The sequence below is a fragment of the Lotus japonicus genome, chromosome 4, assembly GCF_012489685.1.
Source record: "Lotus japonicus ecotype B-129 chromosome 4, LjGifu_v1.2".
Classification (NCBI taxonomy): domain Eukaryota; kingdom Viridiplantae; phylum Streptophyta; class Magnoliopsida; order Fabales; family Fabaceae; genus Lotus; species Lotus japonicus.
In genome coordinates, this window is record NC_080044.1 from 4,783,513 (window position 1) to 4,811,289 (window position 27,777).

At 43.0% G+C, this 27,777-nt stretch overlaps 2 protein-coding genes across 4 annotated transcripts; both read left to right on the forward strand.

The window, feature by feature from the left end:
• The first annotated feature begins 824 nt into the window (after positions 1–824).
• LOC130715590 (uncharacterized) lies at positions 825–4,088 on the forward strand. 2 transcript variants are annotated; one of them, XM_057565711.1, is made up of 7 exons: positions 825–1,069; positions 1,238–1,264; positions 1,446–1,568; positions 2,390–2,627; positions 2,798–2,869; positions 2,998–3,084; positions 3,241–4,088. In XM_057565711.1, the coding sequence occupies exons 1-7, from the start codon at positions 1,014–1,016 to the stop codon at positions 3,811–3,813; spliced, it is 1,176 nt and encodes a 391-aa protein (XP_057421694.1). In that variant the 5' UTR covers positions 825–1,013; the 3' UTR covers positions 3,814–4,088. The 2 variants fall into 2 exon arrangements, with proteins under 2 accessions (XP_057421694.1, XP_057421692.1); XM_057565709.1 differs by having other exon boundaries at positions 827–1,069; positions 2,989–3,084; positions 3,241–4,087.
• Positions 4,089–16,641: 12,553 nt separating this feature from the next.
• LOC130710791 (uncharacterized) lies at positions 16,642–27,629 on the forward strand. Of its 2 annotated transcripts, XM_057560154.1 has the most exons (7): positions 16,642–16,761; positions 16,927–16,953; positions 17,095–17,217; positions 17,817–18,063; positions 25,723–25,791; positions 26,029–26,115; positions 26,449–27,629. In XM_057560154.1, exons 1-7 carry the CDS (start codon positions 16,706–16,708, stop codon positions 27,361–27,363), a joined length of 1,524 nt encoding a protein of 507 aa, XP_057416137.1. In that variant the 5' UTR covers positions 16,642–16,705; the 3' UTR covers positions 27,364–27,629. The 2 variants fall into 2 exon arrangements, with proteins under 2 accessions (XP_057416137.1, XP_057416138.1); XM_057560155.1 differs by lacking the exon at positions 25,723–25,791.
• Positions 27,630–27,777: the final 148 nt, after the last annotated feature.

Consider the following 27,777-nt stretch of genomic DNA (forward strand, 5'->3'; position numbering starts at 1 on the left):
CTTGTTGTCAAAAGTGAGAGATATCATGCTCCCCATTCACCACATCCACAAGTTCTGCACAACTTGAGAAACACCTGACTTTGCGATAGCTCAAGTGGTAAGAACTAGGGAACACAAGGGTTGGGGAGGGGAAGGTCAGGGTTCGAATCCTGGAAGAAAAATTTGAAGGAATTTTCTAACTTAATAACAACTAACCATTAACATTTACCTATAAAAAACAAAACGAAGTCCCCACACATGCTGGAGACTTTCATGCAGAGCCTGCAATTTAGCCATGAATGCATCACCTGTTCCAAAGGCCATGGCAAAGCCGGAAACCCATCGACCCACCTTGTCCCTTAGCACACCGCTACCCCAATAGCATTTGAGCCCACAACCATGTTGCCATCAACGCATAACTCTACCAGTCTCACAACCTCGATCTGTTTTTATACTGCTGCTTGAGAAAATCAGAACTAAGCGACAAACGACCCCAATTTTGGAACTCTGATACCGCCAGGTGCACTTTCCGGTACACTACACCAATCCTTATTTATTTCTGAATAGGTAAGTGTGTCCCATTGATTATAATGGCTCTCTTTCCCACTCTTTCCATTCTCCAAGTCTTGCATTTTCATGTGGTTAAAGACAAATTTAGAAATTCAAGAAGTAATCCTTCTTTGTTCGCGTGTCACTATAAAATGATTAAGTTTTTTTTTTTTTGAAAAGAAAAGGATTAAGTTTAAGACAGGGAGGGACTAATTGCTTTTCACATTTTGATCGGACGGTTATAAACTCGTGACCGTAGAATCCGTGTAGTTAGAGTACATGTATGTATGTGTCCCTTCGTTGTGTGTGTGTTTCTCCACTAACTTTCATTAACTACTGTACTTGACTTACTAGCGAAGACTTCTCTTTACCTCTTCCATGTTCTTTCCAATTCCAATACAAACTCCATCGTTTTATTCTCCTTCTTCCTCTTCCTTTAAAAGCCTTGGTTGGCAATTGCAGTAACAAGGTTGAAGTTGAATTCAATGGCTACTCTATGGTTTCTCAATTTGGCTCTCAAATGCATTCACCATTTTGCATGGTATGAACACGCTTATACTTCGTTTCCTTGCTTTATAGTAATTTCTGAATTTGATCACATTTATATAAAGAAAAAAACTTATATTTTCACATACATCTTCATATTTACTTATTCAGTGTTCTCAATGCAAGCTAATCATTTGTCTTTGTTTCTTATTTCATTTTCTAGGCCTCTTCTTGCTCTGGGGTATCCTATGTAAGTTACTTAATTTCTCCCTTTATCTTTGAGTGTGAAAAATTCCCACTAACCCTTTGTCTCTTTTAGTGTTATCTTCATTAATCTCCTTACCCATTTTTGATGTGATAAAAAAGTTGTAACCCTTAAAATGTTTTAGTTATACTGTTTTTTGTGATTATGGTTTGTGTGTTTGTGATAGGTGTGCTTCCGTACAAGCAATTGAGACTGATTCCAACAAGGAAATGAGGAATTTGATCTCATATTGGATACTTCTCTCATTGTTATACCTGTTTGAGTATGCTTTTATGAGACTTCTCCAATGGTAAATCGTTTACCCTATAATATTTCTTCTACAATGATGAGAATTCTACATTTCTACTTGTTCATATTCTTTTACTGGGATTGAGAACCTGATTGAACTCCTAGATTATCAATGCACCTCCAATGTGCAACCTACAAAGATTTGGGCATGAAATTCCTTCTAAGACTCCTAGTCTGTTTTAATCCAAGAGAATTGAAATGTGGCTTCAAGCCTTCAAGAACCATTTCTATTTTCCTTTACTCAACCTAACTCCTGGAAACTTGATTTTGCAAGTGGAAAGCAATTTGTGATTTCTGATTAAATTGGTTAATCTTGAATTGTAACTTATGCGACATTTGTCAACCTTCAATGCAACACTTAAGAAATTCAAGGCTTTATTTGAAGAGTTTGAGTTGGTTTGAACAGTGAACACTTTAGTTTGTAATCTAATATGTCCAGATTCTCTTAGGATTTCTGTGTCTGCAGATTAACAGTATTTTCATTTTCTGAAGTTACCAGTACCAGTTGTCAACCTTCAATGCAACACTTAAGAAATTCAAGGCTTTATTTGAAGAGTTTGAGTTGGTTTGAACAGTGAACACTTTAGTTTGTAATCTAATATGTCCAGATTCTCTTAGGATTTCTGTGTCTGCAGATTAACAGTATTTTCATTTTCTGAAGTTACCAGTACCAGTTGTTGTTGTTACTTTTTATCATCTAATACTCAATTATATGATTTTATTAAACAAAGTTTGTACTTGTAGCATAACAAATAATTTCTGTTTTCATTTTGTCAATTTGTTGATTTGTTTAAACTACTTAACTCCTATGCTTAACATTAGGTTTCAGTGCTGGCCTTACATGAAGCTAATGATCATCTTCTGGCTCATCATACCCGACTTCGGACGAGCTTCAAACGTGTATAATAACCTTATTTGCTCATGGATCTCCATGAAACCACAAACAGACATATGCAGATGGAGGAAGTTTTTTGTCAAGAAAGAAAACTTTTTACTGCAAGAAGAGAAATATATAAAAGATAATGGAACTGAAGCCTTGGAGAAATTCAATGCTAGCAAGGTAAACAGCTATGTGGCAGCATGTTATATAAATTGGTTGGAGTAAAATTCTCCAAATGCTATGACCCTATACAAATATTTTAGGGAAGCATGTTTATGTCTCTATATTGAAGTGTATGGCATTGACTAGAAGCTAATTCTCTTTCTTTCTTTTGTTTTTTCATTTCAAAGGACACAACAGATAAACCTGATGCAGAAGCAACAAATGCGATTAGAGTTACTTGTAATAAAGAAATGCAACAGGTAAATTGTTGATGTTACAAGTGTAGCTGTGACATTAATATAATTTTTGTAGTTCTTGTTTTAGTGTTCTTCCCATCTAAGTTTTCTTATGGCATTCAAAGTACTTACTGAAATAGCAGATTGTGCAGAAAAATGAAAAAATGCTCCAAACAGAGCACAAAGACATTAAAGATTTGGAGGTCATTGAGAAAAAAGAAATTCCTGCTGGCAAGCAAGTAAGGTTTCAAGGATAAATTTTCCTTCTCCTGATATGCATGTGTTAACTTACCATAGTTTATATATGGAAAGTATTCAAAATTATGCATTCTTCCAATCATGTTGGTGAGGTTGCAATAAGTGCTTAACCTGTAAACTACTCTTGAATATTGCAGGATATTCCTTCCTCACCTAACCTTGCAGCAAGCCATAATGCTTCATCAACCATGGTGGAAAATAAAGGAATAGGAGTGAAAGGCAGCGCCAGTGAAGAGTTTTCTCAGAGTTCAACACATAAGGAAGTGCAAAAAGAGTGGACTTGCGCTTTGTGTCAGATAAAAGCTTCGAGCGAGAAAAACTTGAAATCCCACTTACATGGGAAGAAACACTGGGAAACTTATCAAGCTTTAAGAGCAAAGACTCGACCTGTGACTCAGAAGCTGAAAATTGATCTTCCCAAAGAGGAACAGAAACAGAAGAACATCATTACCAATTATCAGCTAAGTTACAAGACCAATAAGGGAGAGAGTATTGTTAACACTGGTTTGAAGGGAAACGAAGTCATGGATCATAATAAGGTGAAAGAAATGCAAAAGATCCTGTCTCAATATGCTAAGGTGAAATATTCCAATTTTAGGTGTGAAGTCTGTAATGTCTGCTGCACTAGTAAGGGTGACCTGGCCTCTCACTTAAATGGGAGGAAGCACTTGGAAAATATTATGGGGGTAGATGAGCTTAGAGGTAGTTGAGTTTTCACTATTGCTACAAATGCTCGGGGTAGAAAAGTCTGTGTGTAGATTGGTAGTTTAATTGACAGTAGGGAGACTGCTTGAAAGTTGAAAGGAATTTGGGGAACAGAACCTGTATTACCTAGTATTTATTCTGGTAGTTGTTCTACCTTGTTCAGAGGGTTAATGAATATATCCTTCTCTATGACAACTTTTTTTTAACTTCTAAGTCACTGCATCGCAGGTTCTTTTGCTGGGGACAGTGAATTGTTTGAACACTTCATTCCCATATCTATACTTACCATTGTGATTCTATCTACTGTTTGTTTAACATTTGACCTTTTTTTCTTCAAAATATGAACCATTACACTAGTCGCTTGCCACACCAACTGGCACAAAGGTATAGGGCAATGTCCAAAGGGAGATACTTAGCAAAGATGGTGAGTATGGAAGAACGTGAAATGATGCTCAATTTTCTGATTTAAAGGGATTGAACTGAGGGTAGAGTTGATCTTTCACTTCCCGAGTGAGTGTAAAAACGACATTTCATACCAGTGACGGATCCAGAAATTTTATGTAGTGAGGGCAATATATACATATAAATTTGTAATAAAAAAAATAACATAGTGCCCGTTTGGCATCCCTTTAGAAACATAGTGTTTGAATTAACGTGATTTTGTTAAAATGATTTTGAGTAAAATTATGTTTGAGTAAACGTGATTTATGTTTGGATGATTTGTAACAAACGTGATTTAAAAAAAATGAATATCGTTTGGATGATATTAATTGAACTCATGTTTGGCACTATAATTAAAAAAATAAATTATATTTATATTATTAAATATAGTTTCAAATAAATTATATATAATAAAATCATAAATTATACTATTTCTTTATTATGAATATTTTTCAATTTTCATTACTAAAAATAAAATAAAATAATAAAAAGGAAACAAGATACAGGGACACCACCTGTCAAAAAAAAGATACACGAACACCAACTTTTAATTCAATTTGGTTTAAGAGACCTTGCATCTTCCTCTTTGCTTCTTCGTTTGCTATTTCACTGTTGCTTTCCTCTTTCTCTCAAACCACAGCTGCAATTCGCAGGTGCAGGGGAGCCCAGGTTGGTGAAAGCCAAAAATTATGGCTTGCCTTTAATTCTCTAACGCAAACGCCAGACGCAAAGAAGATTATGTCCCGCCCAAAATGAACAATAAACCATTGAAGATAGCCATGGCGGGAAATGCGACACAACGAGCTTCATTGCCCTCCCTTAGATGATGGACCCACAAGGCAGCTGGAAGATTCCTTTGGATTTGTCTTATATGTACAGGGATTTGGGCCCTGATTGTCAGGCCACATTTAGGAAAAGTCCATGTCATGACTTCACCCTCTATAAAAGGGAAGGTCATCAGCTTGTACAACTTAACCTTTAAAAACATTTAATGAGAATATTCCTTTTGTGATATTTTTAGTACTTTGCTAGGGTTTACTTTCTGTCAGTCTTCGACGTCAGATCTCCCTAGTACAGAACATTGGCGCCGTCTGTGGGTCTTACTTTGATCTACTACTTGACATAGAGGGTGCGTTTTAAGATCCATGGAAACTCGTTCATGTGGTGTGGGTCGCCGCGATCATCGCCGGAGGGGTGGTCGTCACGGCGGCCGCGACGGTGGACGGTACAACAACCGCGAAGTACCTCAAGAACCGGAGCAGGAGGCTTCTTCGGCGGGGGTTCACTCGGTGGCGCAGTCACCGGTCTCGTTGGTGAATGCAGCTCCAGGAAGACCTTCAGATTTGATAGCTAGATCAGATCCAGGAGTCAGGCGACGATCAGCGCCGCCTGAGTACGTAAATCTGGATGACCTCAAAACCAGCGTTCCGAGAAAAGTGCCAGAGGTGGTGACGGGAATCACTCTGGCGGCCTTGCAACAAATGTTGGACACTTTGCAAAAAGTACAAAGCCAGAACGAGCAGTTGCAAGCCCAGGTACAGTACTTAACTCAACGACAAGACTATAAGCAAGAACAACGGCTCGAGGCCGAAGACGTTGTTGAATTCCAGCCTTTTGTTCCCGCCATCACACGGGTGGGCATACCAAAACATCTGCAAACGATGGCATTGGACGCCTTTTCAGGCGACTCAGACCCTATGGAACACTTGCGTTATTTTAACACGAAAATGGTTATTGGAGGAGCAACAGATGAGGTGAAGTGTAGGTTGTTACCATCAACATTCAAGGGGATGGCGATGCAATGGTTCATCCGTCAACCGCCCTTCTCCATTGACAATTTTACTGATTTGTCCACAAAGTTCTTAACTCAATTCTCCGCCAATAAAACTACCAAGGCAACCATGTTTGATCTTATCAGCATACATCAACAGCCAGGGGAGAAGCTCAAGAGTTACATGGCGCGATTTAGTAAAATGGCGGTTCAACTGGAGGAGGACAATCCGGATGTTTGCTTGGCGTCTTTCAAAAATGGTCTTCGTGCGGGTGACTTGAATCGGGACTTGACGAGGCGACCGGCAAAAGACATGATGGACCTTCGTGCTCGTGTTCAGGAATTCATATTAATTGAGCAGGATGATCAGAAAAAACAAGAAAGAGAGGAAGGACGCAAGCAAGCCCATTCCGGCGGGGTTTCGCAGGATAAACCTAAGGCAGGGAAGGAAACCAGGGTAGCACAAACCCCCCGTGTACCAAGACCGGGACCATATCAAAACTCCAAACCAGGATTTCAAAATACATGGCACCGTAATTCTCAAGGTCCCGCTGCAGCCACAACTGGTCAGCATGGTACTACGCCAGCTCCAGTTCCACTTACAAAGTTAAATGCGCCCTTAAGCACCATTTTAAGGGTCGTTGGGCAGACAAATGTTGTGCAGTACCCGCCACCACCGCGGCGACCGCCAGCTAATGTAGATACCAATAGGTGGTGCGAGTACCACAAAGCGTTGGGGCATACGACGGATAATTGTTGGAATTTGAGGCGGGAAATTGATCGATTGATTAAGGCTGGTCATCTGGCAAACTTCGTTAAAGACACAGCAACGCCAGAAGTCGCTAGGATCACCCAAGGAGACAAAGGCAAAGGCAAGGAGATAGTGGAGGAGTTGGGCGATCCTGTTGGGGAATGTTCATCTATTGCAGGAGGATTTGGCGGGGGTGCAATTTCAAGTAAGGCTAGAAAGCGCTATGTGGCGGCAGTACACTCAGTACATGAGGCAAGCGAAGGCGAGTGTTGGGTGAATCACTCCCCTATCATATTCACTCCTCAGGATTTTGCGCACGTGATTCCCCATGACAACGACCCAATTGTGGTAACAATCAGGGTTAACAATTATGTCACGAAGAAAGTATTTTTAGACCAGGGGTCTTCGGCGGATATCATTTATGGAGATGCCTTTGATCGCCTGGGGCTAAAAGAGTCAGACTTGAGGCCGTATAAAGGAACCTTGGTAGGGTTTACAGGGGACCGTGTCACTGTTCGAGGATATGTGGAAATACCAACTGCTTTTGGCGAAGGAGAGTTTGTAAAGAAATTTCAAGTGAAGTACTTAGTCCTGGCGTGCAGAGCCAACTACAATGTACTCTTGGGACGTGACACCCTCAACAAGCTATGTGCGGTCATTTCGACAGCTCATTTGACTGTTAAATATCCAGCCTGCAATGGAAAGGTTGGGGTATTACATGTGGACCAAAATGCAGCAAGAGAATGTTATCTAAGAAGTGTGGCGCTTTATGGGCGTAAGGCCGCCAAAGAAAGTCACAGAATCACAGAAATCTTTCCGCAAGAGGGGTTCAGTTTGGATCCAAGAGACGATGCTGATGATTTCCGCCCACAACCTCTGGAAGAAACCAAGCAAGTGCAAATTAAGGATAAAATTTTAAAGATTGGCAGCAGTTTGACAAAGGAGCAAGAGGAAAGGTTGATCACCCTGCTGGGTAATAATTTGGATCTCTTTGCATGGACCATCAATGATGTACCAGGGATTGACCCCAATGTGATCACTCACAAATTGGCTATTCGACCAGGGGCGACCCCAGTCATCCAGCCAAGGCGGAGAATGAGTGATGAAAAGAATAAGGCAGTACAATTAGAGACTGAGAAACTAATCAAGGCCCGCTTCATCCGTGAGGTGCAGTACCCGACATGGCTCGCCAATGTTGTGATGGTCAAGAAATCCAATGGGAAGTGGCGAATGTGCACGGACTACACAAGCTTGAACAAAGTGTGTCCTAAAGATTCATATCCACTTCCCAATGTCGATAAGCTTGTGGATGGAGCGTCGGGGAATGAACTTTTAAGTCTCATGGATGCTTATTCGGGCTACAATCAAATCATGATGCATCCATCGGATGAAGAGAGTACAACATTTATGACCAATCAGGCGAATTACTGTTACAAGACAATGCCTTTTGGATTGAAGAATGCAGGAGCTACGTACCAACGGCTCATGGATAAAATCTTTTCAAAACAAGTGGGCAGGAATATGGAGGTATATGTGGACGACATGATTGTAAAGTCCGCCAGGGCCAGTGATCATGGCGGCGATCTTAAGGAAGCGTTTACTCAATTAAGAACATATCAAATGAAGTTGAATCCTGAGAAGTGTTCTTTTGGGATCCAGGGAGGAAAGTTCTTGGGATTCATGTTGACATCGAGAGGAATAGAAGTGAATCCTGATAAGGGAAGGGCGATCTTAGAGATGAAAAGCCCAACAAGTGTCAAAGAAGTTCAGCGTTTGACAGGACGAATGGCCGCCTTGTCACGTTTCTTGCCAATGGCGGGTGACAAAGCGGCCCCATTCTTCACATGCTTAAAAAAGAATTCAAAGTTTCAGTGGCCAGAGGAATGCGAACAAGCTTTTACCAAATTAAAGGAATCATTGGCCACATTGCCAGTACTTTCCAAGCCAACACCAGGCTTTCCATTAGTGCTCTATCTAGCAGTTACTGACAAGGCGGTGAGTACAGTGTTGCTCCAAGAAGAGGGCGGAAAAAAGCAGAAAGTTATATATTTCGTGAGCCATACTTTACAGGGGGCAGAGTTGCGGTACCAAAAAATTGAAAAGGCTGCATTGGCGATTTTGAAAACTGCGAGGCGCCTTAGGCCTTATTTCCAAAGTTTCCAAGTTAAAGTTAAAACTGATGTCCCCTTAAGACAAGTACTTCAGAAACCCGATTTGTCAGGACGATTGGTTAGCTGGTCAGTGGAATTGTCAGAATATGATATACAATATGAGCCAAGGGGCCAAGTCACAGTTCAAAGTTTGATCGACTTCGTGGCGGAATTAACACCCACGGAAGGCGAGAAGACTCGAGGAGAATGGGTCCTATCTGTGGATGGATCCTCTAATAAGACTGGAAGTGGGGCTGGGATAACAATTGAAAGTCCAGACAAAATGATCATTGAACAGTCTCTAAAGTTCGAGTTCAAGGCGAGCAACAATCAATCTGAGTATGAGGCTTTGATTGCCGGCTTAAGGCTAGCCATTGAGCTGGGGGTACAAAAGTTATTTATCAAGGGAGATTCGCAGTTAGTGGTTAAACAGGTGAAAGACGAGTACCAAGTAAAGGATCCGCAACTTTCCAAATACTTGGAAGTGGTACACAGATTGATGATGGAGGTCAAAGAAATTAAGATAGAACATGTCCCGAGGGACCAAAATGAGAGGGCCGATGTGTTAGCAAAATTGGCGAGCACAGGGAGATTGGGCAATTACCAAACAGTCATTCAGGAAACCCTGCCTCGCCCGAGCATTGATTTGGTAGAAATAAAGTTGAAAGCAGTCAATTCAGTAATTGAAGGCGAGCCTTCTTGGATGGAGTCAATCAAAATCTTCCTAGAAAACCCTCCAAAGGATGACGATGTGAACACAAGAGCGAAACGAAGGGAAGCCAGTTTTTACACAGTGGTGGATGGTGAGTTGTATCGGCGGGGAATTATGTCCCCTATGCTCAAATGCGTTGACACCAAGAACGCCCATGGAATAATGGCGGAAGTCCATGAAGGTGTTTGTTCAAGCCATATAGGTGGGAAATCCTTGGCGGTGAAAATTGTGAGAGCTGGATTTTATTGGCCGACAATGAAGAAGGACTGTCTTGAGTATGTTAAGAAATGTGAAAAATGCCAAGTCTTCTCTGACTTGCACAAGGCTCCGCCAGAAGAGTTAACAACCATGATGGCGCCTTGGCCATTTGCTATGTGGGGGGTAGACATTTTGGGACCATTCCCAGTAGCGAAGGCACAAATGAAATATATCATCGTGGCGGTTGATTACTTCACTAAGTGGATAGAAGCCGAGGCAGTGGCAACAATCACGGCCGCCAAGGTCAGGAGCTTCTTGTGGCGAAGGATTGTTTGTAGATTTGGGGTCCCCATGGCATTAGTAATGGATAACGGAACACAATTCACAAGTAGTGTTACCCGGGAATTTTGTACAGAAATGGGAATCGAGATGCGATTTGCCTCTGTAGAACATCCACAAACCAATGGGCAGGCTGAATCGGCTAACAAGGTTATCCTGAAAGGTTTAAAGAAGAAACTGGATGAAGCAAAAGGGCTTTGGGCGGAGGAACTACCAGGCGTTCTTTGGGCATACAACACCACTTAACAGACAAGCACAAAGGAAACCCCGTATCGTTTAACTTATGGGACCGACGCCATGCTCCCAGTAGAAATTGAAAACCAAAATTGGCGAGTGGCTCGGTTTAATGAGAATGACAACGGGGAAAATTTGATAGCAAATCTAGTCATGCTGCCCGAGGAACAACGTGAGGCTCACATAAGGAATGAGGCGGGAAAAGTGAAGGTTGCAAGAAAATTCTCAACGAAAGTAGTGCCAAGAAAAATGAGGGTAGGAGACTTAGTGCTCCGAAAAAATACAATACCCGATAAACACAACAAACTTTCACCCAACTGGGGCGGGCCTTACAGGATTATAGGCGATGTTGGAGGAGGAGCTTATAAGTTGGAACAACTAAATGGCCAAAAGGTTCCACGAACATGGAACGCCTCTCATCTAAAGCAGTATTTTAGTTAATAGAAACAACCAAAGGTGAATGAAGCCGCACTCTTTTTCCCTTTCTTTGGAGAGGTTTTTAATGAGGCGGCATGTAAAAAGAATGGAGACAATTGTTCTCATGTATGAAAGAGAAATGAAGATTATTTCAACAAAAGTTGCTTTTCCATTTTTTAATTTATATTACGAGTTTATGTAAAATAAATGGTATCAAGGTATATAATACCGCGAATAAACCTTTCGGAATAAGAAAGTATCGCCATCCAATATTGCAAGTCTTGGCAATTCTAGTGGCCACTAGAAACCAAGCCTCGTCGAAAAATCGACTAAGGTATATAGACCTAAGTAACAACAATAATTGATAACAACTCAAGGTAACAACAAAATTTAAAACGGTCTTCATTAAAAGCAAGAAAAAGGGGCGACGTCCGTACATAATTTGGGATGAAAAAAGACAAAAGGGGCAAGGCCCCAAAGATAAAAGATGACTCAACAAAATAAAAACAAATTACAAATTCAAGCCATATTCTCATTGTTGGCGTTGTTGCCCTGGCTTGTCCCAGCTTGAGGGTCTTCCTTCTCGTGATCCTCGTTCTTGTGCTGCTCATTCCCATCCTCGCCATCTTCTTCAGGCTCACTTTCATCATCGAATTGGGGAAGGAGGTCGAGGCTAATGTCATCATCACCAACTACTTGACCATCCTTGATCTCCTTCAGCCACCCAATACGGGAAAGATCAAAGCCCGGCTCAACCGCACTAATTTGCTCTTTGGCCGCCAGAAAGCCTTGAGAAAACTGGAGAGAAGCACGCCCCAAGATGGAAGCACTTAGGCGTTCGTACTTCTTTTCCAGTTTTTGACACTTGGCCTGAACAGCAGTGTGTTTGTCGTTGATGGTTTCCTTTAGGGACTTGGTCTTCTGAAGGAGCAAGTCAGAAGCAGCCAAGTCATCAGCTAACTTAGCACACTTCTCCTCGGCGGCCTTCAGCTTCTTGTTGGCGGTTTCAGCATCGGCCTTCGCTCGCTCATATGCAGTCTTATAATCAGCCGCCTTCTTTTCATAACGGTTCTTGGCCGATATCAACTCCTTCACGCACTGAGCCATTCCCGCCACAGTACTGGCGGCAGAAAGCGCGTGATGGATCGCCACGGAAGCAATGTTGGGGGGGCCTTGACCGGAAATGTCCTTGTGAATCCGGTTGTCAAAAGTACGGGTCATGAATTCCAGCCCATTGAAGTGAGGATCCGACAAGTTCAGCAAGGGGGGAGGAGCCTCGCCACCAATGGCTGAGCTAGAGCCAGCTTGGTTAAATGGAGTTGGTGGGCGGTTGATTAGCGCGCTTGAATCTTGTTGAGGGGGCGGGACATTGTCATGTCCCTTCTTTTTCTCAGCCGGATGACTTTTTGGATCGAGAGTCGATTGGTGGAGAGGCTTACCACCAGCAGCACCTGAAGTTTTTTGACGCTTAGGGTCCCTGACGTTGTCAGAACCCGAAGTACCTTCATTCTTCTTCTTTTGCTCAGTTTCGGCGGCCCTCTTCTTCGCCGCCGCAGCAGACTGGGCGAGGTATTCCTTCATCTTGATTGGGTTCGCGTCAACCTTGCTTTTTCCCATCGTAGCTGTATGGAAAACACCAATTAGACGAGATACATGAACAAAAAGAAAAATAAGTTACGTGCAAAGATTATAAACTTACTAAAAAATTGATTTAAAGTGCCGGATTTCGACGCCTCAATCAAGTCGTGACCAGAAATTACTGGTAGTGTGCGGAGGTAATCGGCGACGCCTTGTTCAGATTCATCCAAGGCGTCGTATGAAACAGATATTTTTCGGCGAGGGTTTTTTGTCCAGTAAAAAGGGAAGAGAGGGTTATTGTCGGAATCTCGGAACAAGTTCTTTATTTCGAGCGACTCCATAACTTTAAAGTATTTTTTCTGCCATACTTTGTAATGGCTTTTAAGGGCGGTGAACCGACTCATGTTCTTACGGGCTAAAAGTGGAACCCATTTCACAGAAGTAGGTTTAGTGGTGACTGATTTATAGAAAAGGAAGAACAAAGGATAGGTTGGAGTGAAACTCAAGTGTTCACAAAGAATTTCAAAGCAGCGGATAAAACCCCAGGCGTTGGGCTGGAGTTGGCAAGGCGCCACATTCAGAAAAGAAAGAACGTGACATATAAAAGGTGAGAAGGGAAGTTTGATATTCAAGTCTAAAAAGAAATAACCATAAACAAAAAAGAAATCAGGCGATTCATCGGTTGGCTCTTTGCGCAAAAGAACACAGTCATCCTCGCCACATGGAAGAACATTCAACTGAAGGTCTTCATTATTGGAGGTGGCGGGGTTTATCTTCGTGAACCCTTGGGCAGATATTCGAAGCGAATTAAGGCTCCCAACACTGCTCTAGATAGAACGCAAGAGACACTTATCTTCAACTAAATGCGCGTTTGAGCGCCATTCAGGTGAAGACAACTCTCCATTGGAGGAGAGAATTGAATCTACAGAGCCGGCGGGACCGGAATCGTCGTGGGTAGAAGGCGAGGAGTGAATTTCAATTATGGTGTGGGCAACAACTTCCTCCTCCGTAGAGGGCGAAGAAAGTTCTAGGGAAGAAAAGCTGGCGTTTGGCAACGACATGCGAGGCAGTTTCATAAAAAGAAGAAAGAAGATAAACAAACTAAAAAAAGAAAGAAGATGAACAGAGTCAAAAGAAGAAAGAAGATGAACAGAGTCAAAAGAAGAAAGAAGATGAACAGAGTCAGAAAAAAGAAGTAAACGAAGAGTCTCAAGAAAGAGGAAGAACTAACCAGGGGAAGAACTGTGGATTTGAGAAAGGAGAACGTCGGCAATGGGGGAGCACCGCGCAATGACGACGGCCGGAGTAAGAAAGGTTCACCGGAGTTCAAAGAAGAGAAAGTGAGCGCTGCGGTGAAAAGTTTTCAGAACGAAAGTTTCAGGAAAGTGAAAAATGAAATGTGAAAAGGGGTTTTTATAGAGAGAAAAGGAGGAGAGAGAATGAGTGGGGAAAGATCGTGAAAGGACGTGGGATTTGAAATTTGAAAAGGCATGAACTGAAAAGGTGTAACTCCTCGAGACGCACAACCGCATTCATGGCAAATGATGACGAAATCCCGGAAAATAAGGATTACGTGCGTCAGTTGAAAAGACGTGATTGACGGTTATGACAAATGGCGGCCCATCTACAAAACGGCAACAAAAGTGGCGACGCACGAAAGTGGCGTCGTATAAATGAACACTGAAATGGCGATGAACGAATAAACAATAGAGGCGAACTACTAGGTGACATGATGAAGACATTTCGACTCATTACTCGAGTCTCATGTCTTGGGGGCATGTGGACTGGGCGGGACATAAAGAAGATTATGTCCCGCCCAAAATGAACAATAAACCATTGAAGATAGCCATGGCGGGAAGTGCGACACAACGAGCTTCATTGCCCTCCCTTAGATGATGGACCCACAAGCCAGCTGGAAGATTCCTTTGGATTTGTCTTATATGTAAAGGGATTTGGGCCCTGATTGTCAGGCCCACATTTAGGAAAAGTCCATGTCATGACTTCACCCTCTATAAAAGGGAAGGTCATCAGCTTGTACAACTTAACCTTTAAAAACATTTAATGAGAATATTCCTTTTGTGATATTTTTAGTACTCTGCTAGGGTTTACTTTCTGTCAGTTTCCGACGTCAGATCTCCCTAGTACAGAACAATTATACTATTTCTTTATTATGAATATTTTTCAATTTTCATTACTAAAAATAAAATAAAATAATAAAAAGGAAACAAGATACAGGGACACCACCTGTCAAAAAAAAGATACACGGACACCAACTTTTAATTCAATTTGGTTTAAGAGACCTTGCATCTTCCTCTTTGCTTCTTCGTTTGCTATTTCACTGTTGCTTTCCTCTTTCTCTCAAACCACAGCTGCAATTCGCAGGTGCAGGGGAGCCCAGGTTGGTGAAAGCCAAAAATTATGGCTTGCCTTTAATTCTCTAACGCGAACGCCAGACGCTACCGCTCCAATTTTCCGCTTCTCGTCCAACGCCGTTTTGGTGCTGATCTGCGTTGGTGCGTTTCCAAAAACGCCAAACCAAACAGGTAAAAATCAGAGGTGAACCACGTTATTTCAAACGCAACGCCCGTTAGGAGTCTTCAACGCTATACCAAACAGGCCCATATACTATTAGAAGTGAAGACATTTTTTTACCAAAGAAGACACAAGTAAAGACATTTTTTACTAAATGGGTCATTAAAATCCACATACTTTTACTACTCAAGTGAGAGCATTTAGCAATGTGGGACACAAGTGAGGGCAATTAGTAACGTGAGACATAAGTGAGGGCAATTTTTATCAAAGAAATCATTAAAATTCACATACTTTTACTACTCAAAATTTTTTTCTAATGTAATTTTCCATATTCAAGTGAGGGCAAGTGCCCTCATAGTTGTCTACTTGCATCCGTCACTGTTTCATACCCTTGCAAACCATTGTTGTGTCACCTTTAGAGAATCACTATGAATTAATCCTCACGTGTCAAAGAGTCACACACATTCATTTACTCTATTAGCTTTCAAACTGTGACGAGACACACCACTTCCCGCTTTGGGGACCTCACCTCAGACTAGGTGTAAACCTACGACGGTACATTTTCGGCATATATTATCCCAGACACATGTCTTGAAGCTTTAACCTCATCTTAAATTACCAGTATACTGCAGGAGAGCATGCAAGACATTTCATTGCTTTGAACTAGAGACTATCTTAGATCTTAACATTTCACGCATCGTAATGCCTTAGGTACTTATACTACGCGACAATTGTTACTTCGGCCCTATATTGACTATGTCATACGCATATGTGAATAAAGATTCCAAATTGGGGTGCGTCTGGGATGATATACGCCGAATATCTATCACATGAGAAAAAGGTTTCCTTGACACCTTTTATAAGTAGAAGAGGAAATATGAGAGAGATAGAAAGAAATGAGAGAAAGAGTATGAGATGTAATAGGTTTTTTTTTACATCGGAAAGATAAATTTCACCATCAGGGATTGATCCATGGATCTCTCTCACCCAACCCATATGTCTCATAACTCTTACCACTTGAGTTATCATTCGAGGACTAATAAATGATATAATTGAGAAATAAGAAAGAGATAGAAATAAAATGTGAAAAAGGAGTGCAAAAAATATTAAGCCAAGTTTGTTACAAGTTTTAGGAAATAATTCCTATAAATCTCATTCCCAAAAATATCATGATGAAAATATTATTTCAAGACATATTTTAAAAAATGTTTGGTTAATAAATTCAATTGATTGGTTGACAGTGGACATTTTTTTTACACCGTCAACCAATCAAATTTCAATGATGTATCACGTCAATTAATGAAATTAAATAAAAATAGAGATTTTCTCATATCCATGAAATCTGATTGGTTAATGGTGTAAAAAAACTTTACATTGTCGATGCATAGAAATTAAACTCTTTTTACAATTACAATCATTACCCTTACAAGTATATTTCAACAAGATAATTAAATATTTGTAATGATCATTTTTGACTGTCCCGAGCTCAGCGTTTTATACAATTCCCAAGTAGTGGGTATTATAATTAGTGGGTGATAATTTATATTAGCTTTTTTAATTTTACTTTCGGTTACTATATACTACTTCTTTACTATAAGTAACAATGCAGTATTATTGTATTTATTTTCTTTAATTATATGTTAAGGGTGAAATAGTAATAACTCATCACAAGTATGACTATGTCTGTCCCTTTCATCACCAACTTTCATTATTCTTCATGTTCTTTTAAAAGCCTTGGTTGGCAATTGCAGTAACAAGGTTGAAGCTGAATTCAATGGCTTCTCTGTGGTTTCTCAAATTAGCTCTCAATTGCATTGACCATTTCGCATGGTATGTGTGCATATATATATACTTCGTTTCCTTGCTTGTATTTCTCAATTTGATCACATCTTTTCACATACCTCTTCACATTACTTGTTGAGTGTTCTAACTTCTTGATTCTATTCTCACTGCAAGCTAATCAACTGTCTTTGTTTATCTTGTTTCCTTTTCTAGGCCACTTCTTGCTTTGGGGTATCCTATGTAAGTTAATTTCTCCCTTTATCTTTGATTGTGAAAAATTCCCATTAATTAGCTAATACCCTTGATCTCTTTTAGTGTTTTCTGCATGAATCTCCTTACCCATTTTTGTTTTTGTGATTATTGTTTGTGTGTTTATGACAGGTGTGCTTCCGTACAAGCAATTGAGACTGACTCCAATAAGGAAATGAGAGATTTGATCTCATATTGGATACTTCTCTCATTGTTATACCTATTTGAGTATGCTTTTATGAAACTTCTCCAATGGTAAATTGTTTACCCTGTAATATTTCTTCTACAAAGATAAGAATTCTACATTTTTACTAGTTTATTTTCTTTTACTGTGGCTTCAAGCCTTCAAGAACCATTTCTATTGTCCTTTACTCAACCTAACTCCTGGAAACTTGATTTTGCAAATAGAAAGCAATTTGAGATTTCTGATGAAATTGGTTAATCTTGAATTGTAACTTATGCTGCATTTGTCAAAGCACAAATTGGTCTTCATTCATGGAACTGTAACTAAGATGAATGTTATTGCTTTTACATATCTGCTGCAAATATTCAATTTTTGTTCCTAAAAAATTGAAAAAAAAATTCAATCGCTGAATACTGGATTACTGGTTAACTAGCCTATTTTTATATTGTGCTACCAGTCCAAAACCATTTCATACTGTACTTACAAAATTAGAAGATTGATTTGAAGAGTTTGAGTTGGTGTTAACAGTGAACACTTCTGTGACTGCAGATTAACAGTATTTTCATTTTTTGAAGTCTGTATTTTTATATCTGATTTTATTAAATAAAGTCTTTTGTAGCATAACAAATGATTTCTATTTTCATTTCTTCGTTAATTTGGTGTTTATTAGGTTCGAGTTCTGGCCTTACATGAAGCTTATGATCATCTTCTGGCTCATCATTCCAGACTTCGGACGAGCTTCGTATGTCTATAGTAACCTTATTCGCGCATACATCTTCACAAAACCACAAACAGCCATATGCAGGTTAAATAAATGGAGGAAGTTTTTTGTCAAGAAAGAAAACTTTTCACTGCTAGCAGAGAAATATGTGAAAAAGAATGGAACTGAAGCATTTGAGAAACTCATAACTAGCAAGGTATACAGCTATGTCGCAGTATAGTGTATAAATTGGTTAGAGCACAATCCCAACAAACTCAACAATTTAATTTAGGGAGCAAGTTTGTTGGTTTCTGTTCTGGGAATGAACATTGAGGGAAGGTATAGTACCTAAGGGTGGAGAGATTGTGCTAGAGAGAGAGTAAGAGAGAGAATGCTGAATTTCATGTGTTATTTTATCAAATGAGCCAAAAGTCCCTTACAATTGATAACTACCTCCTATTTATAGAGCTTGGGTACTACCTATTGGGCCAATTGGGCCTCCAAGATCAAGGCCCATCTGAAGTCCAGGGCCCCGCCTCAGGGCGGGATACATGCTGGGCGTTGCCCCTCTAGGGGCTCGCCCAGTCCACTAGTCCACAAGACACCGAGCTCGAGGTACGAGAGCTAAGGGTGTCTTTTAAATGCTGTTACACGTCTTATCGTACACCGGAATCTACACTGCCAACATGGCTTGAGAAAAGAGAAGTTAACTATATCGCCAACATGGCGTGAGCAAAAGGAAACTAGCATTTTCAGTTACCCAGTCCACTGACTTGACGAGCAAACCGAGCTGGCAAGTCCACAAGTCCGCAAGCGGCGAGAACGACTACTTTGTATTGGTGATAAGTTGGAGCAGGTGTATGATCGCTCGCCGGCGGGAAAGGTGGCAGGCATGGGTCATGTGCCGATCATTCAATCATTGACTGGCGGTGACCCCGGCGAGCGACTGAACTTCGTTGTTGGTGTCAATCGTCAGGCGATGGCGTTTGATCCTTATAGTGGCGAGGCTTTCCGCGCTTTCCCTTATTTTAAAACCCTTTCAAATTTCAATCTGCCTCACGTGGCTGCCCCACGTGATGTGTTGGTTACATCAATTTCCCTCTTTCTCCGGAACCGTCACTTCACATTTCCTAACCGTCCCATCGTGCGCAGTAACTCCCCTTTGCACGCGACCCACCTCCCCAAAACCATCATGACTTCCAACCTTCCACACGCGTCCAACACGCGTCACCCTTCCAGCTTCTCCCCTTCTCCTATAAAAACCCTTCTTCCCCACTGTCATCCCTTTCCGAGACCCCTCTCACTTCCCTAATCGCTTACCAAACTCCTTCTGCCCACTTCCGCTCCGGAGCCGTCGCTTATCACCCTTTCCGCTACCCACTCTTCACATCCTACTCCGGTGAGTCCCCCTGTCCTTATCTTTACATCGCACACATACTGATCTTTTCCTTTCTTTCACTTCACTGTCTTCTAAAAATGGCTTCAAACCCTACCTCCCCTAATCGCTCTTCTTCCTCCTCCGAAAGCGACCCTGACTCCACCGCTGCCGGCGGCCTCCGTTTAGAGGTTCCGGAGATCCCAGCTCACCGACTAAAAACCTACGCCACTCTGCCCCTTCCAGTCCAAGTAGCCCCTAAACACGAGGCTATAGATCAACCTTCCATCTTCCAAGACAGCGATCCCATTGTGCAATTCGTGAACTCCCTGGGTGGCTTGTCCAATGACGATGAGTTTAACGCCAAACTCAGGATCTGGGTTTGCAGTCCCGGGGATCGCCCCTGGCTTCACAAGCCAGACGGCGACGTAAAGAGATCCCATTTCTTCTTTGCGTACGAATACATGTTTAGCGAGCTTGGAATCAGGCTTCCTTTCTCGCCCTTTGTCCAAACCGTCCTCCGCGACATCAACGCGGCTCCCTGTCAACTCCACCCTAACGCCTGGGCTTTCATTCGATGTTTTGAAATCCTAAGCGCCGCCGTCGGCATCGCCCCATCCCCCACCAGTTTCTTCTACCTTTACGACGTCGACCCCAAGTCCATCAAAAACAAAGGATGGATTTCCTTGAAGGCCCGAGCCGGCCGGAAGTGTTTGCATCCTCACAAAAGTAACGCGAAGTCCTCCTTCGCACGAAAGTACTTCCGTGTGGCGGTTCATCCCGCCTACCCAGAGGCATTCACCCTCAGAGACGGGACCGCCCTCTTTCCTCTTTATTGGACGGAGAAGCCCAACGGGATCACCGATCCTCCAGAGGAATCCTTGTCCGCCAACGATAAAGCCTTTCTTAATCTCCTTGCCCCACTTCCCATCCTTGACTGCACAACAGTCCTTGAGGGCGCTGACCTCTCAAGAACTCCCAAATACTTAGGTTGCCCATAGCTCACTTTTATTATTGACATTTCCTTTCTCGTCTCCTATGTTGTCACTGATCGTATTTTTTATTGTTACAGAAGATATGAATTTCACGAACGCCGAGCTCCTGAAGGCCCGCGAGAGGAGAATGGCTCGCTTTTCCCCAAAATTCAACACTGAGGGCGACGCGAAAAAACGGGGCGGTGCTGAGAACCAAGCCGAGAGCACCAAAGCTCCCAAGAGGAGAAGATTGGTCAAAGCCTCCTCCGGCGCCGGCACATCCAACCCTGGCGCTCAGCCCACCACTGCTGCTGCGCCTAAAGGCAAAAATGTCGCTGAAGCCTCCGTCGCCGCAGCTACCGAGCCAACCGCCGTACCAGCTTCTACTCCTGCCTCCGCCGGTGCGACAGCTGCTGTTGCCGCTGAGTCCTCTGTTGGCGCCACAGCCGCCTCCGCCGGCGTTAACGCCACAAAAGCTGCTGCGTCTTCCGACACTCCTATTGGAGAGAAGGAAAAAGAAAATGAAACCCCAAAGTCTCCCCCTCGCCAAGAGGCGCCTCCTAGCCCGCCCCCAACACGTGATGCGGGCTCCATGCCTTCCCCGCCTCATCAAGGGGAAAAATCCTGTCCTGGCGCTGCCACTACCTCTGAAGCGGCTCAAATTGAACAAGCCCCTGCTCCCGAGGTCGGTTCTTCAAGCTATTATAATATACTCCCCAACGCCATTGAACCCTCAGAATTCTTACTTGCTGGTCTCAACCGTGACGTCATAGAAAAAGAAGTTTTGAGTCGGGGCCTGAATGATACCAAGGAGGAGACTCTTGCTTGCCTCCTACGCGCTGGGTGCATCTTTGCTCACACGTTTGAGAAGTTCAATGCCGCCAACGCTGAAGCTGAGCGGTTGAAGGCCGAAAGTGCTAAGCATCAAGAAGCCGCCGCTGCTTGGGAAAAGCGTTTCGACAAACTAGCGACGCAGGCAGGAAAAGACAAAGTCTATGCCGACAAGATGATTGGCACGGCGGGGATTAAAATCGGCGAGCTGGAGGATCAGCTGGCGCTGATGAAGGAAGAAGCAGATGAGCTTGATGCAAGCCTTCAAGCTTGCAAGAAGGAGAAAGAGCAAGCTGAGAAGGACTTGATCGCCCGAGGCGAGGCACTGATTGCTAAGGAGTCAGAGTTTGCCGCTCTGTGCGCTGAGCTGGAGTTAGTGAAAAAAGCGTTGGCGGAGCAAGAGAAAAAGTCTGCGGAGTCCTTGGCCTTGGCGAAATCTGACATGGAGGCGGTGATGCAGGCTACGTCCGAGGAGATCAAGAAAGCGACCGAAACCCACGCCGAGGCCCTCGCCACGAAAGATGCTGAGATTGCTTCCCAACTAGCAAAGATCAAAAGTCTAGAGGACGAGCTGGCGACGGAGAAGGCCAAAGCCATTGAGGCGAGGGAACAAGCCGCTGACATCGCCCTTGACAACCGCGAGCGCGGTTTCTACCTCGCCAAAGATCAGGCCCAACATTTGTACCCGAACTTTGACTTTAGCGCCATGGGAGTAATGAAAGAAATAACCGCCGCAGGACTGGTTGGTCCCGACGATCCTCCCCTGATTGACCAAAACCTCTGGACAGCGACTGAAGAAGAAGAGGAAGAAGAAGAACAGGAGAAAGAAAACAATGAATAATGTAATTTTAACATTACTTTAGCTTTTACTGTCACCTTGTAGTGTACTTTTCCGCCATTCGTCTATGTTTAAGCAACCCTTCGCCATAGCTTTTTATATCGCCGTTGGATATTTTGTAAATCATGTTGGAATGCTTCCGTCATACATTTTTTAGTCGCCGCCGCATCGTCATCACCATCTTGCTTTAGCTTTATAAGAAATTAGTTTGACTTGCTCGCCACTATTTTGCGGTAGGTCGCTACCCTCATTTTTGGCGGTAGGTCGCAACCCTCTTGCGGTAGGTCGCGACCCTCTTGCGGTAGGTCGCCACCATTTTGCGGTAGGTCGCTACCCTCATTTTTGGCGGTAGGTCGCGACCCTTTAGCGGTAGGTCGCCATCCTCTTGCGGTTGGTCGCGACCCTCTTGCGGTAGGTCGCCACCCTTAGCGCGAGGTCACCACCCTTTTGGCGACTTTTGTGTGTCTAAACTGAGTCTTACAGGTCGCCACCCATAGCGTTTGGTCGCCACCCTTTGGCATGAGGTCACCACCCTAGCGGTAGGTCGCCACCCTTGGTGTGATCGTCCCTTTTCGGGACTCAAAGTGCTTTGGGTTCCAATGGCCAGTTGGATTACCAAAGCGGTGCTCAGTAGAATGGGCAATTTGTACCCCACACATCGCCAATGAATCCGGTTGTTACGTGGGCTTTTCCGGGGCTAACTTAGTTCATCGTGAAACTTGTTTCACTTTGTAACTAAATCGCGCCATCAGGAGCTTGTCCCACCCAATAACAAACCGCTTATGGAAGAGTCTTCCAAGTTTCACAAAACTTTAATGGTGTGCCTCAATTCACCCACTCTTTCTCTTTGATCCGATTTGCTCCTCTCTGTCTGAATCAAACCAGTGAAGACAATATAACTTCTAATACCAACTTCAAAATAAGAAAATTAGGAAATACAACAACTGAGAAGGGAATCAAATGAAAGATGAAGGAAAAGTTTGAAGGAATTGGAAAAATTTGTTGGCCAGCGATCTTAACCATAGCTACGCTTTACTCGCCAAACTTCCATGGCCAAAACAAAACGTGCCCACCAGGCGCCGGAGTAAAACGCGCTTACTAGATTCCAACGCCAACGACATTCTCTCGCCGTCGAACTCCATCGCCAAAGCAAACGTGCTCGCCAGAATTTGCTCACCGCCTAATCGAGATTTTCATCCGAAGCTTCGATTTCATAACATCTATGACCAACCAACGCACTCTTCTTGCCGTACAAGTTAAGGCAATTATTGTAACACTCCCTCGCCATCCTCTGGTCCACCTTCAGCTTTCCCACCTTTCCACTGCTTAGCGGATACTTGACCGCTAAGTGGGCTGTCGAAATTACAGCACAAAGGCGATTCAATGTATTTCGCCCAATGATGACATTGTAGGATGCTACCACCTGGAGAACCAGATACCTTACCTTCAAAACCCTAGCACACTCGTCTTCCCCAAATATTGTGTCTAGATCAATGTATCCCCGCACCATTACTTGCTCCCCCGCGAAACCTACCAAGGTTCCCGCGTATGGAGTTAGACCATTGTTAGTTAGTCCCAACTTGTCAAATGCATCACCATAGATAATATCAGCCGAACTACCCTGATCCAGGAGTACCCTTCTAACGTTAAAACTGTTCATCCTTAACTGCACCACAATCGGGTCGTCCTTATGAGGCTTTATCCCCTCAAAGTCCGCCATCGAGATTGTTATGTCAGGGTGTTCGAATCCAAAAGCGACCTCATGAACGGAATTAACGGCACGAACATGGCGCTTACGCGCTGCACGAGTGTCGCCACCGCCGCCAAATCCCCCGGCGATGGTGTTGATGGTCCCGACGGGCGGTCCTGAGTGTTGAGCGAACGTGTCATCAGCCCCTTTTGTGGCGATAGCCGCTGATTCTTGCTTTTTCTTGCCCTTAGCGTCCGCTCGCTCCTCCTCCCGCTTGTGCGCTTTGTTTTGATCGCCACCATTGCGCCACTGGCCTTGACGATTTCCTTGATATCCCGCCCGAATCAACTTATCAATCTCCCGCTGCAAAGTCCAACAGTCATCCATATCATGCCCGGCGGATCGGTGGAACTCGCACCACTTCTTGGGATTGGCGTCCCGTGGCTGATACTTTGGGGCCTCCGGCTCATCCACTAGATTTGCGTCGCTTGCCCCTCGGAGCATATCCGATACATCTGTGTTCATCACCATATCAGTTTCCTCCTGCTGGCGATGAGACCTAGATTGCCAAGGCCGACGTTGTTCATAATCATCGCGCCGTGGATACAACTGTTCCTTCGTCGGTTTGAATACCGACTTCCCCTCACCTGGCCTCTGCTGTTTGCCGTCCCCCTTATCCTCGCCGCTCCTATCTTTTTTCACGCGCTTGGGCGACGTGTCGCCCTTTTCCAACTTCGCGCGCTTTCTTTTGAAAGCGTCGTCCTCCTCGTCCAGAATATAAGTGCTGGCACGAGCACGCATCTCTCCCATCGAGCGCGCCGGCTTACGTGTCAATTTGCTGTTCAACCCTCCCGGCAGCAAACCGTTTTTAAATGCTAAAGCACAAGCTCGAGGCTCCTCGTCCTCTACCTTCACCGACGCCGCGCTATACCTTGCCATGTACTCTTTCAGTGACTCCCCTTCCTGCTGGCGAATATTGTATAGGTCATTGATCGTCACCGGCTGATTCTTATTTGCCGAGAATTGCACTAGAAACTTGGATGAGAAGTCTCTGAAATTTGAAATCGATCCACGCGGCAAAGTTGTGAACCACGCCATCGCCGTCGATTTGAACGTCGATGGAAACATCCTGCACTTCACCGCATCTGACGCCGCAATTATCACCATCTTCGTATTAAAATACAGAAGATGATCTTTCGGATCGGAATCTCCGCTGTAAGAATCCAGAACTAACGTTTTCATGTTATCCGGGATCGCCACATTCTCAACATCTTCCGAGAACGGACGGAACTCAGCCACGGAATCTGCTTCTCTGCTTCCGTCATCTCGCTGCTCGCGATGGTAGAAATCTAACTGAGCCTGTAGATGCTCATTCCGCTGCTGGATGTTTCCAATACTGCGCATCAAATGGCGCCATTGCTCCTGTGTCACCGCCGGCTGTTGTTCCGGAGCAGGTGAATTCTCTGGTGAGCGCTCCAGAGATCCTACCTGTGAAGGCGATGGAGGAGGTGGTGGTGATGGAAGAGGAGAAGGCGACTGTACTCCTGTCGTTCGTACCGGAGAATCCAGGTCCACCCGATGAGGCCGTCGAGGCGGCGAAATCCGCTGCCGCATTGGTGAATGATGCTGCCTCCTGCGTCGAGTCTCCATCCAAACCAGAAACGATGCAAACTCGATCGGAGAACCAACACTAGTCACAGAGTCAAAATCGGAAAACCAGAGAATTGCCTAATCACAATCAGAGGTAACTTCATGCACAATCAATCCACGTGAATGGGAGTAGAAAGTTTACAGTCCCCACAGACGGCGCCAAAATGTTCTGGGAATGAACATTGAGGGAAGGTATAGTACCTAAGGGTGGAGAGATTGTGCTAGAGAGAGAGTAAGAGAGAGAATGCTGAATTTCATGTGTTATTTTATCAAATGAGCCAAAAGTCCCTTACAATTGATAACTACCTCCTATTTATAGAGCTTGGGTACTACCTATTGGGCCAATTGGGCCTCCAAGATCAAGGCCCATCTGAAGTCCAGGGCCCCGCCTCAGGGCGGGATACATGCTGGGCGTTGCCCCTCTAGGGGCTCGCCCAGTCCACTTTCTATAAGAAAGTGTATGGAATTGGCTATTGAAAATTGAAGCTAACTTTCTTTTGTTTTTTTTCCTATCAAAGGACACAATAGATAATCCTGATGTAGAAGCAACGAATGCAATTAGAGCTACTTGTAAAGAAATGAAACAGGTAAATATATTATTATGATAAAGCTAATTCTCAGAGATTACAGTAGTCTCTTTATATAGAGCCTATAAGAAGCTTCTCTAGAAAGCTTATCTAATACAGCTGTGTAATTAGACTAACTGTCAACTATAACTAACTATAACAGAGACTAAACTATATGTAAACATATTATCTCTAATAAGATCTACTTAAGTTTTCTTATGACATTTAGAGTACTTATTGAAAGAGCAAATTGTGCAGACAAATGGAAAAATGCTCCAAACAGAGCACAAAGACATCAAAGATTTGGAGGTCATCGAGAAAAAAGAAATTCCGGCAGGCAAGCAAGTAAGGTTTCCAGGACAAATTTGAGTAATACTTTTAAGCTTTTACTTAATACATAGAGATTTTGTGGATATTGTCACGGTGCATCGTCGTTGACAATCATATCTGTTGTGATCTTGTTAGTGGAGAGACATAATTTGAGTAATAATTTTTACTTAAGGCATCAATGTATTTGACACCTCTTTCTTAAAGAAGGGGTTTTAAGTTTGAACTATCCTCTCCCTTATATGCATGTGTTGCCATATGGAATTTTTTCAAGAATTTGTAATCTTTAAATCATATTGGGTCAGCTTGTAATAAGTTCTTAACCTATATACTAACTCTTGAGTATTGCAGGATATTCCTTCCACACCTAACCTTGCTCCAAGTCAGAATGCTTCATCAACCATGGTGGAATCTAAAGGAATAGCAGTGAAAGTTAAAGCTGGTGAAGAGTTTCCTCAGAGTTCTATACATAAGGAAGTGCAGAAAGAGTGGACTTGCGCTTTATGTCAGGTATCAGCTTCGAGCAAGAAAAACTTGAATTCCCACCTACATGGGAAGAAACACAGGGCTGCTCATGAAGCTCTAAAAGCAAAAACTCAACCTGTTCCTCAGAAGCTGAAAATTGATCTTCCCAAAGAAGAAAGGATACTGAAGAACATCATTACCAAACCTGTTCCTCAGAAGCTGAAAATTGATCTTCCCAAAGAGGAGCGGAAACAGAAGAACATCATTACCAAACCTGTTCCTCAGAAGCTGAAAATTGATCTTCCCAAAGAGGAACAGAAACAGAAGAACATCATTACCAAACCTGTTCCTCAGAAGCTGAAAATTGATCTTCCCAAAGAGGAACAGAAACAGAAGAACATCATTACCAAACCTGTTCCTCAGAAGCTGAAAATTGATCTTCCCAAAGAGGAACAGAAACAGAAGAACATCATTACCAAACCTGTTGCTCAGAAGCTGAAAATTGATCTGCCCAAAGAGGAACGGAAACAGAAGAACATCATTACCAATCAGCTAAGTAACAAGACCAATAAGGGAGAGAGTATTGTTAACATTAGTTTGAAGGGAAATGCAGTCATGGATCATAATAAGGGGCAAGAAATGCAAAAGATCCTGTCTGAATATGTTAGAGTGAAGTATTCCAATTTAAGGTGTGAATTTTGTAATGTCCGTTGCACTAGTGAGGGTGACATGGCCTCTCACTTAAATGGGAGGAAGCACTTGGCAAATATTATGGGGGTAGATGAGTTTAGAGGTAGTTGAGTTTTCACTAATGGTACAAATGCTGGAGTAGTTTAATTGACAATAGGGAGATTGTTTGAAAGTTGAAAGGAATTTGGGGAACAGAACCTGTATCGTCTAGTATTTATTCTGGTTGTTGTTCCACCTTGTTTCAGAGGATTCATAAGTATATCCTTCTTTATGACATCTTTTTTTAACTTCTAAGTCACTACATAGCAGGTTCTTTTGCTGGGACAGTTAATATTTTGAACACCTCATTCCCATATCTATACTTACAATTATGATTCTATCTACTGTTTGTTCAACATTTGACCTTTTTTTTTTTAAATATGAACTCTTACACTAGCCGCTTAACACACCACCTGGAACAAAGGTTTAGGACGATGTTCCAAGGGAGATACTTAGCAAAGACGGTTTGAATGGAGGAAGGTGAAA

What these genes read in the sequence shown, in the direction of transcription:
- LOC130710791 (XM_057560154.1), top strand. Translation starts at nt 16,706, where the DNA reads ATGGCTTCTCTGTGGTTTCTCAAATTAGCTCTCAATTGCATTGACCAT. An exon ending in TGCATTGACCATTTCGCATG is followed by an intron (nt 16,762 to 16,926) that starts GTATGTGTGCAT and finishes TTCCTTTTCTAG; the next exon opens with GCCACTTCTTGCTTTGGGGT. An exon ending in AAATTCCGGCAGGCAAGCAA is followed by an intron (nt 26,116 to 26,448) that starts GTAAGGTTTCCA and finishes TGAGTATTGCAG; the next exon opens with GATATTCCTTCCACACCTAA.
- LOC130715590 (XM_057565709.1), top strand. Translation starts at nt 1,014, where the DNA reads ATGGCTACTCTATGGTTTCTCAATTTGGCTCTCAAATGCATTCACCAT. An exon ending in TTTATGAGACTTCTCCAATG is followed by an intron (nt 1,569 to 2,389) that starts GTAAATCGTTTA and finishes GCTTAACATTAG; the next exon opens with GTTTCAGTGCTGGCCTTACA. An exon ending in GTAATAAAGAAATGCAACAG is followed by an intron (nt 2,870 to 2,988) that starts GTAAATTGTTGA and finishes CTGAAATAGCAG; the next exon opens with ATTGTGCAGAAAAATGAAAA.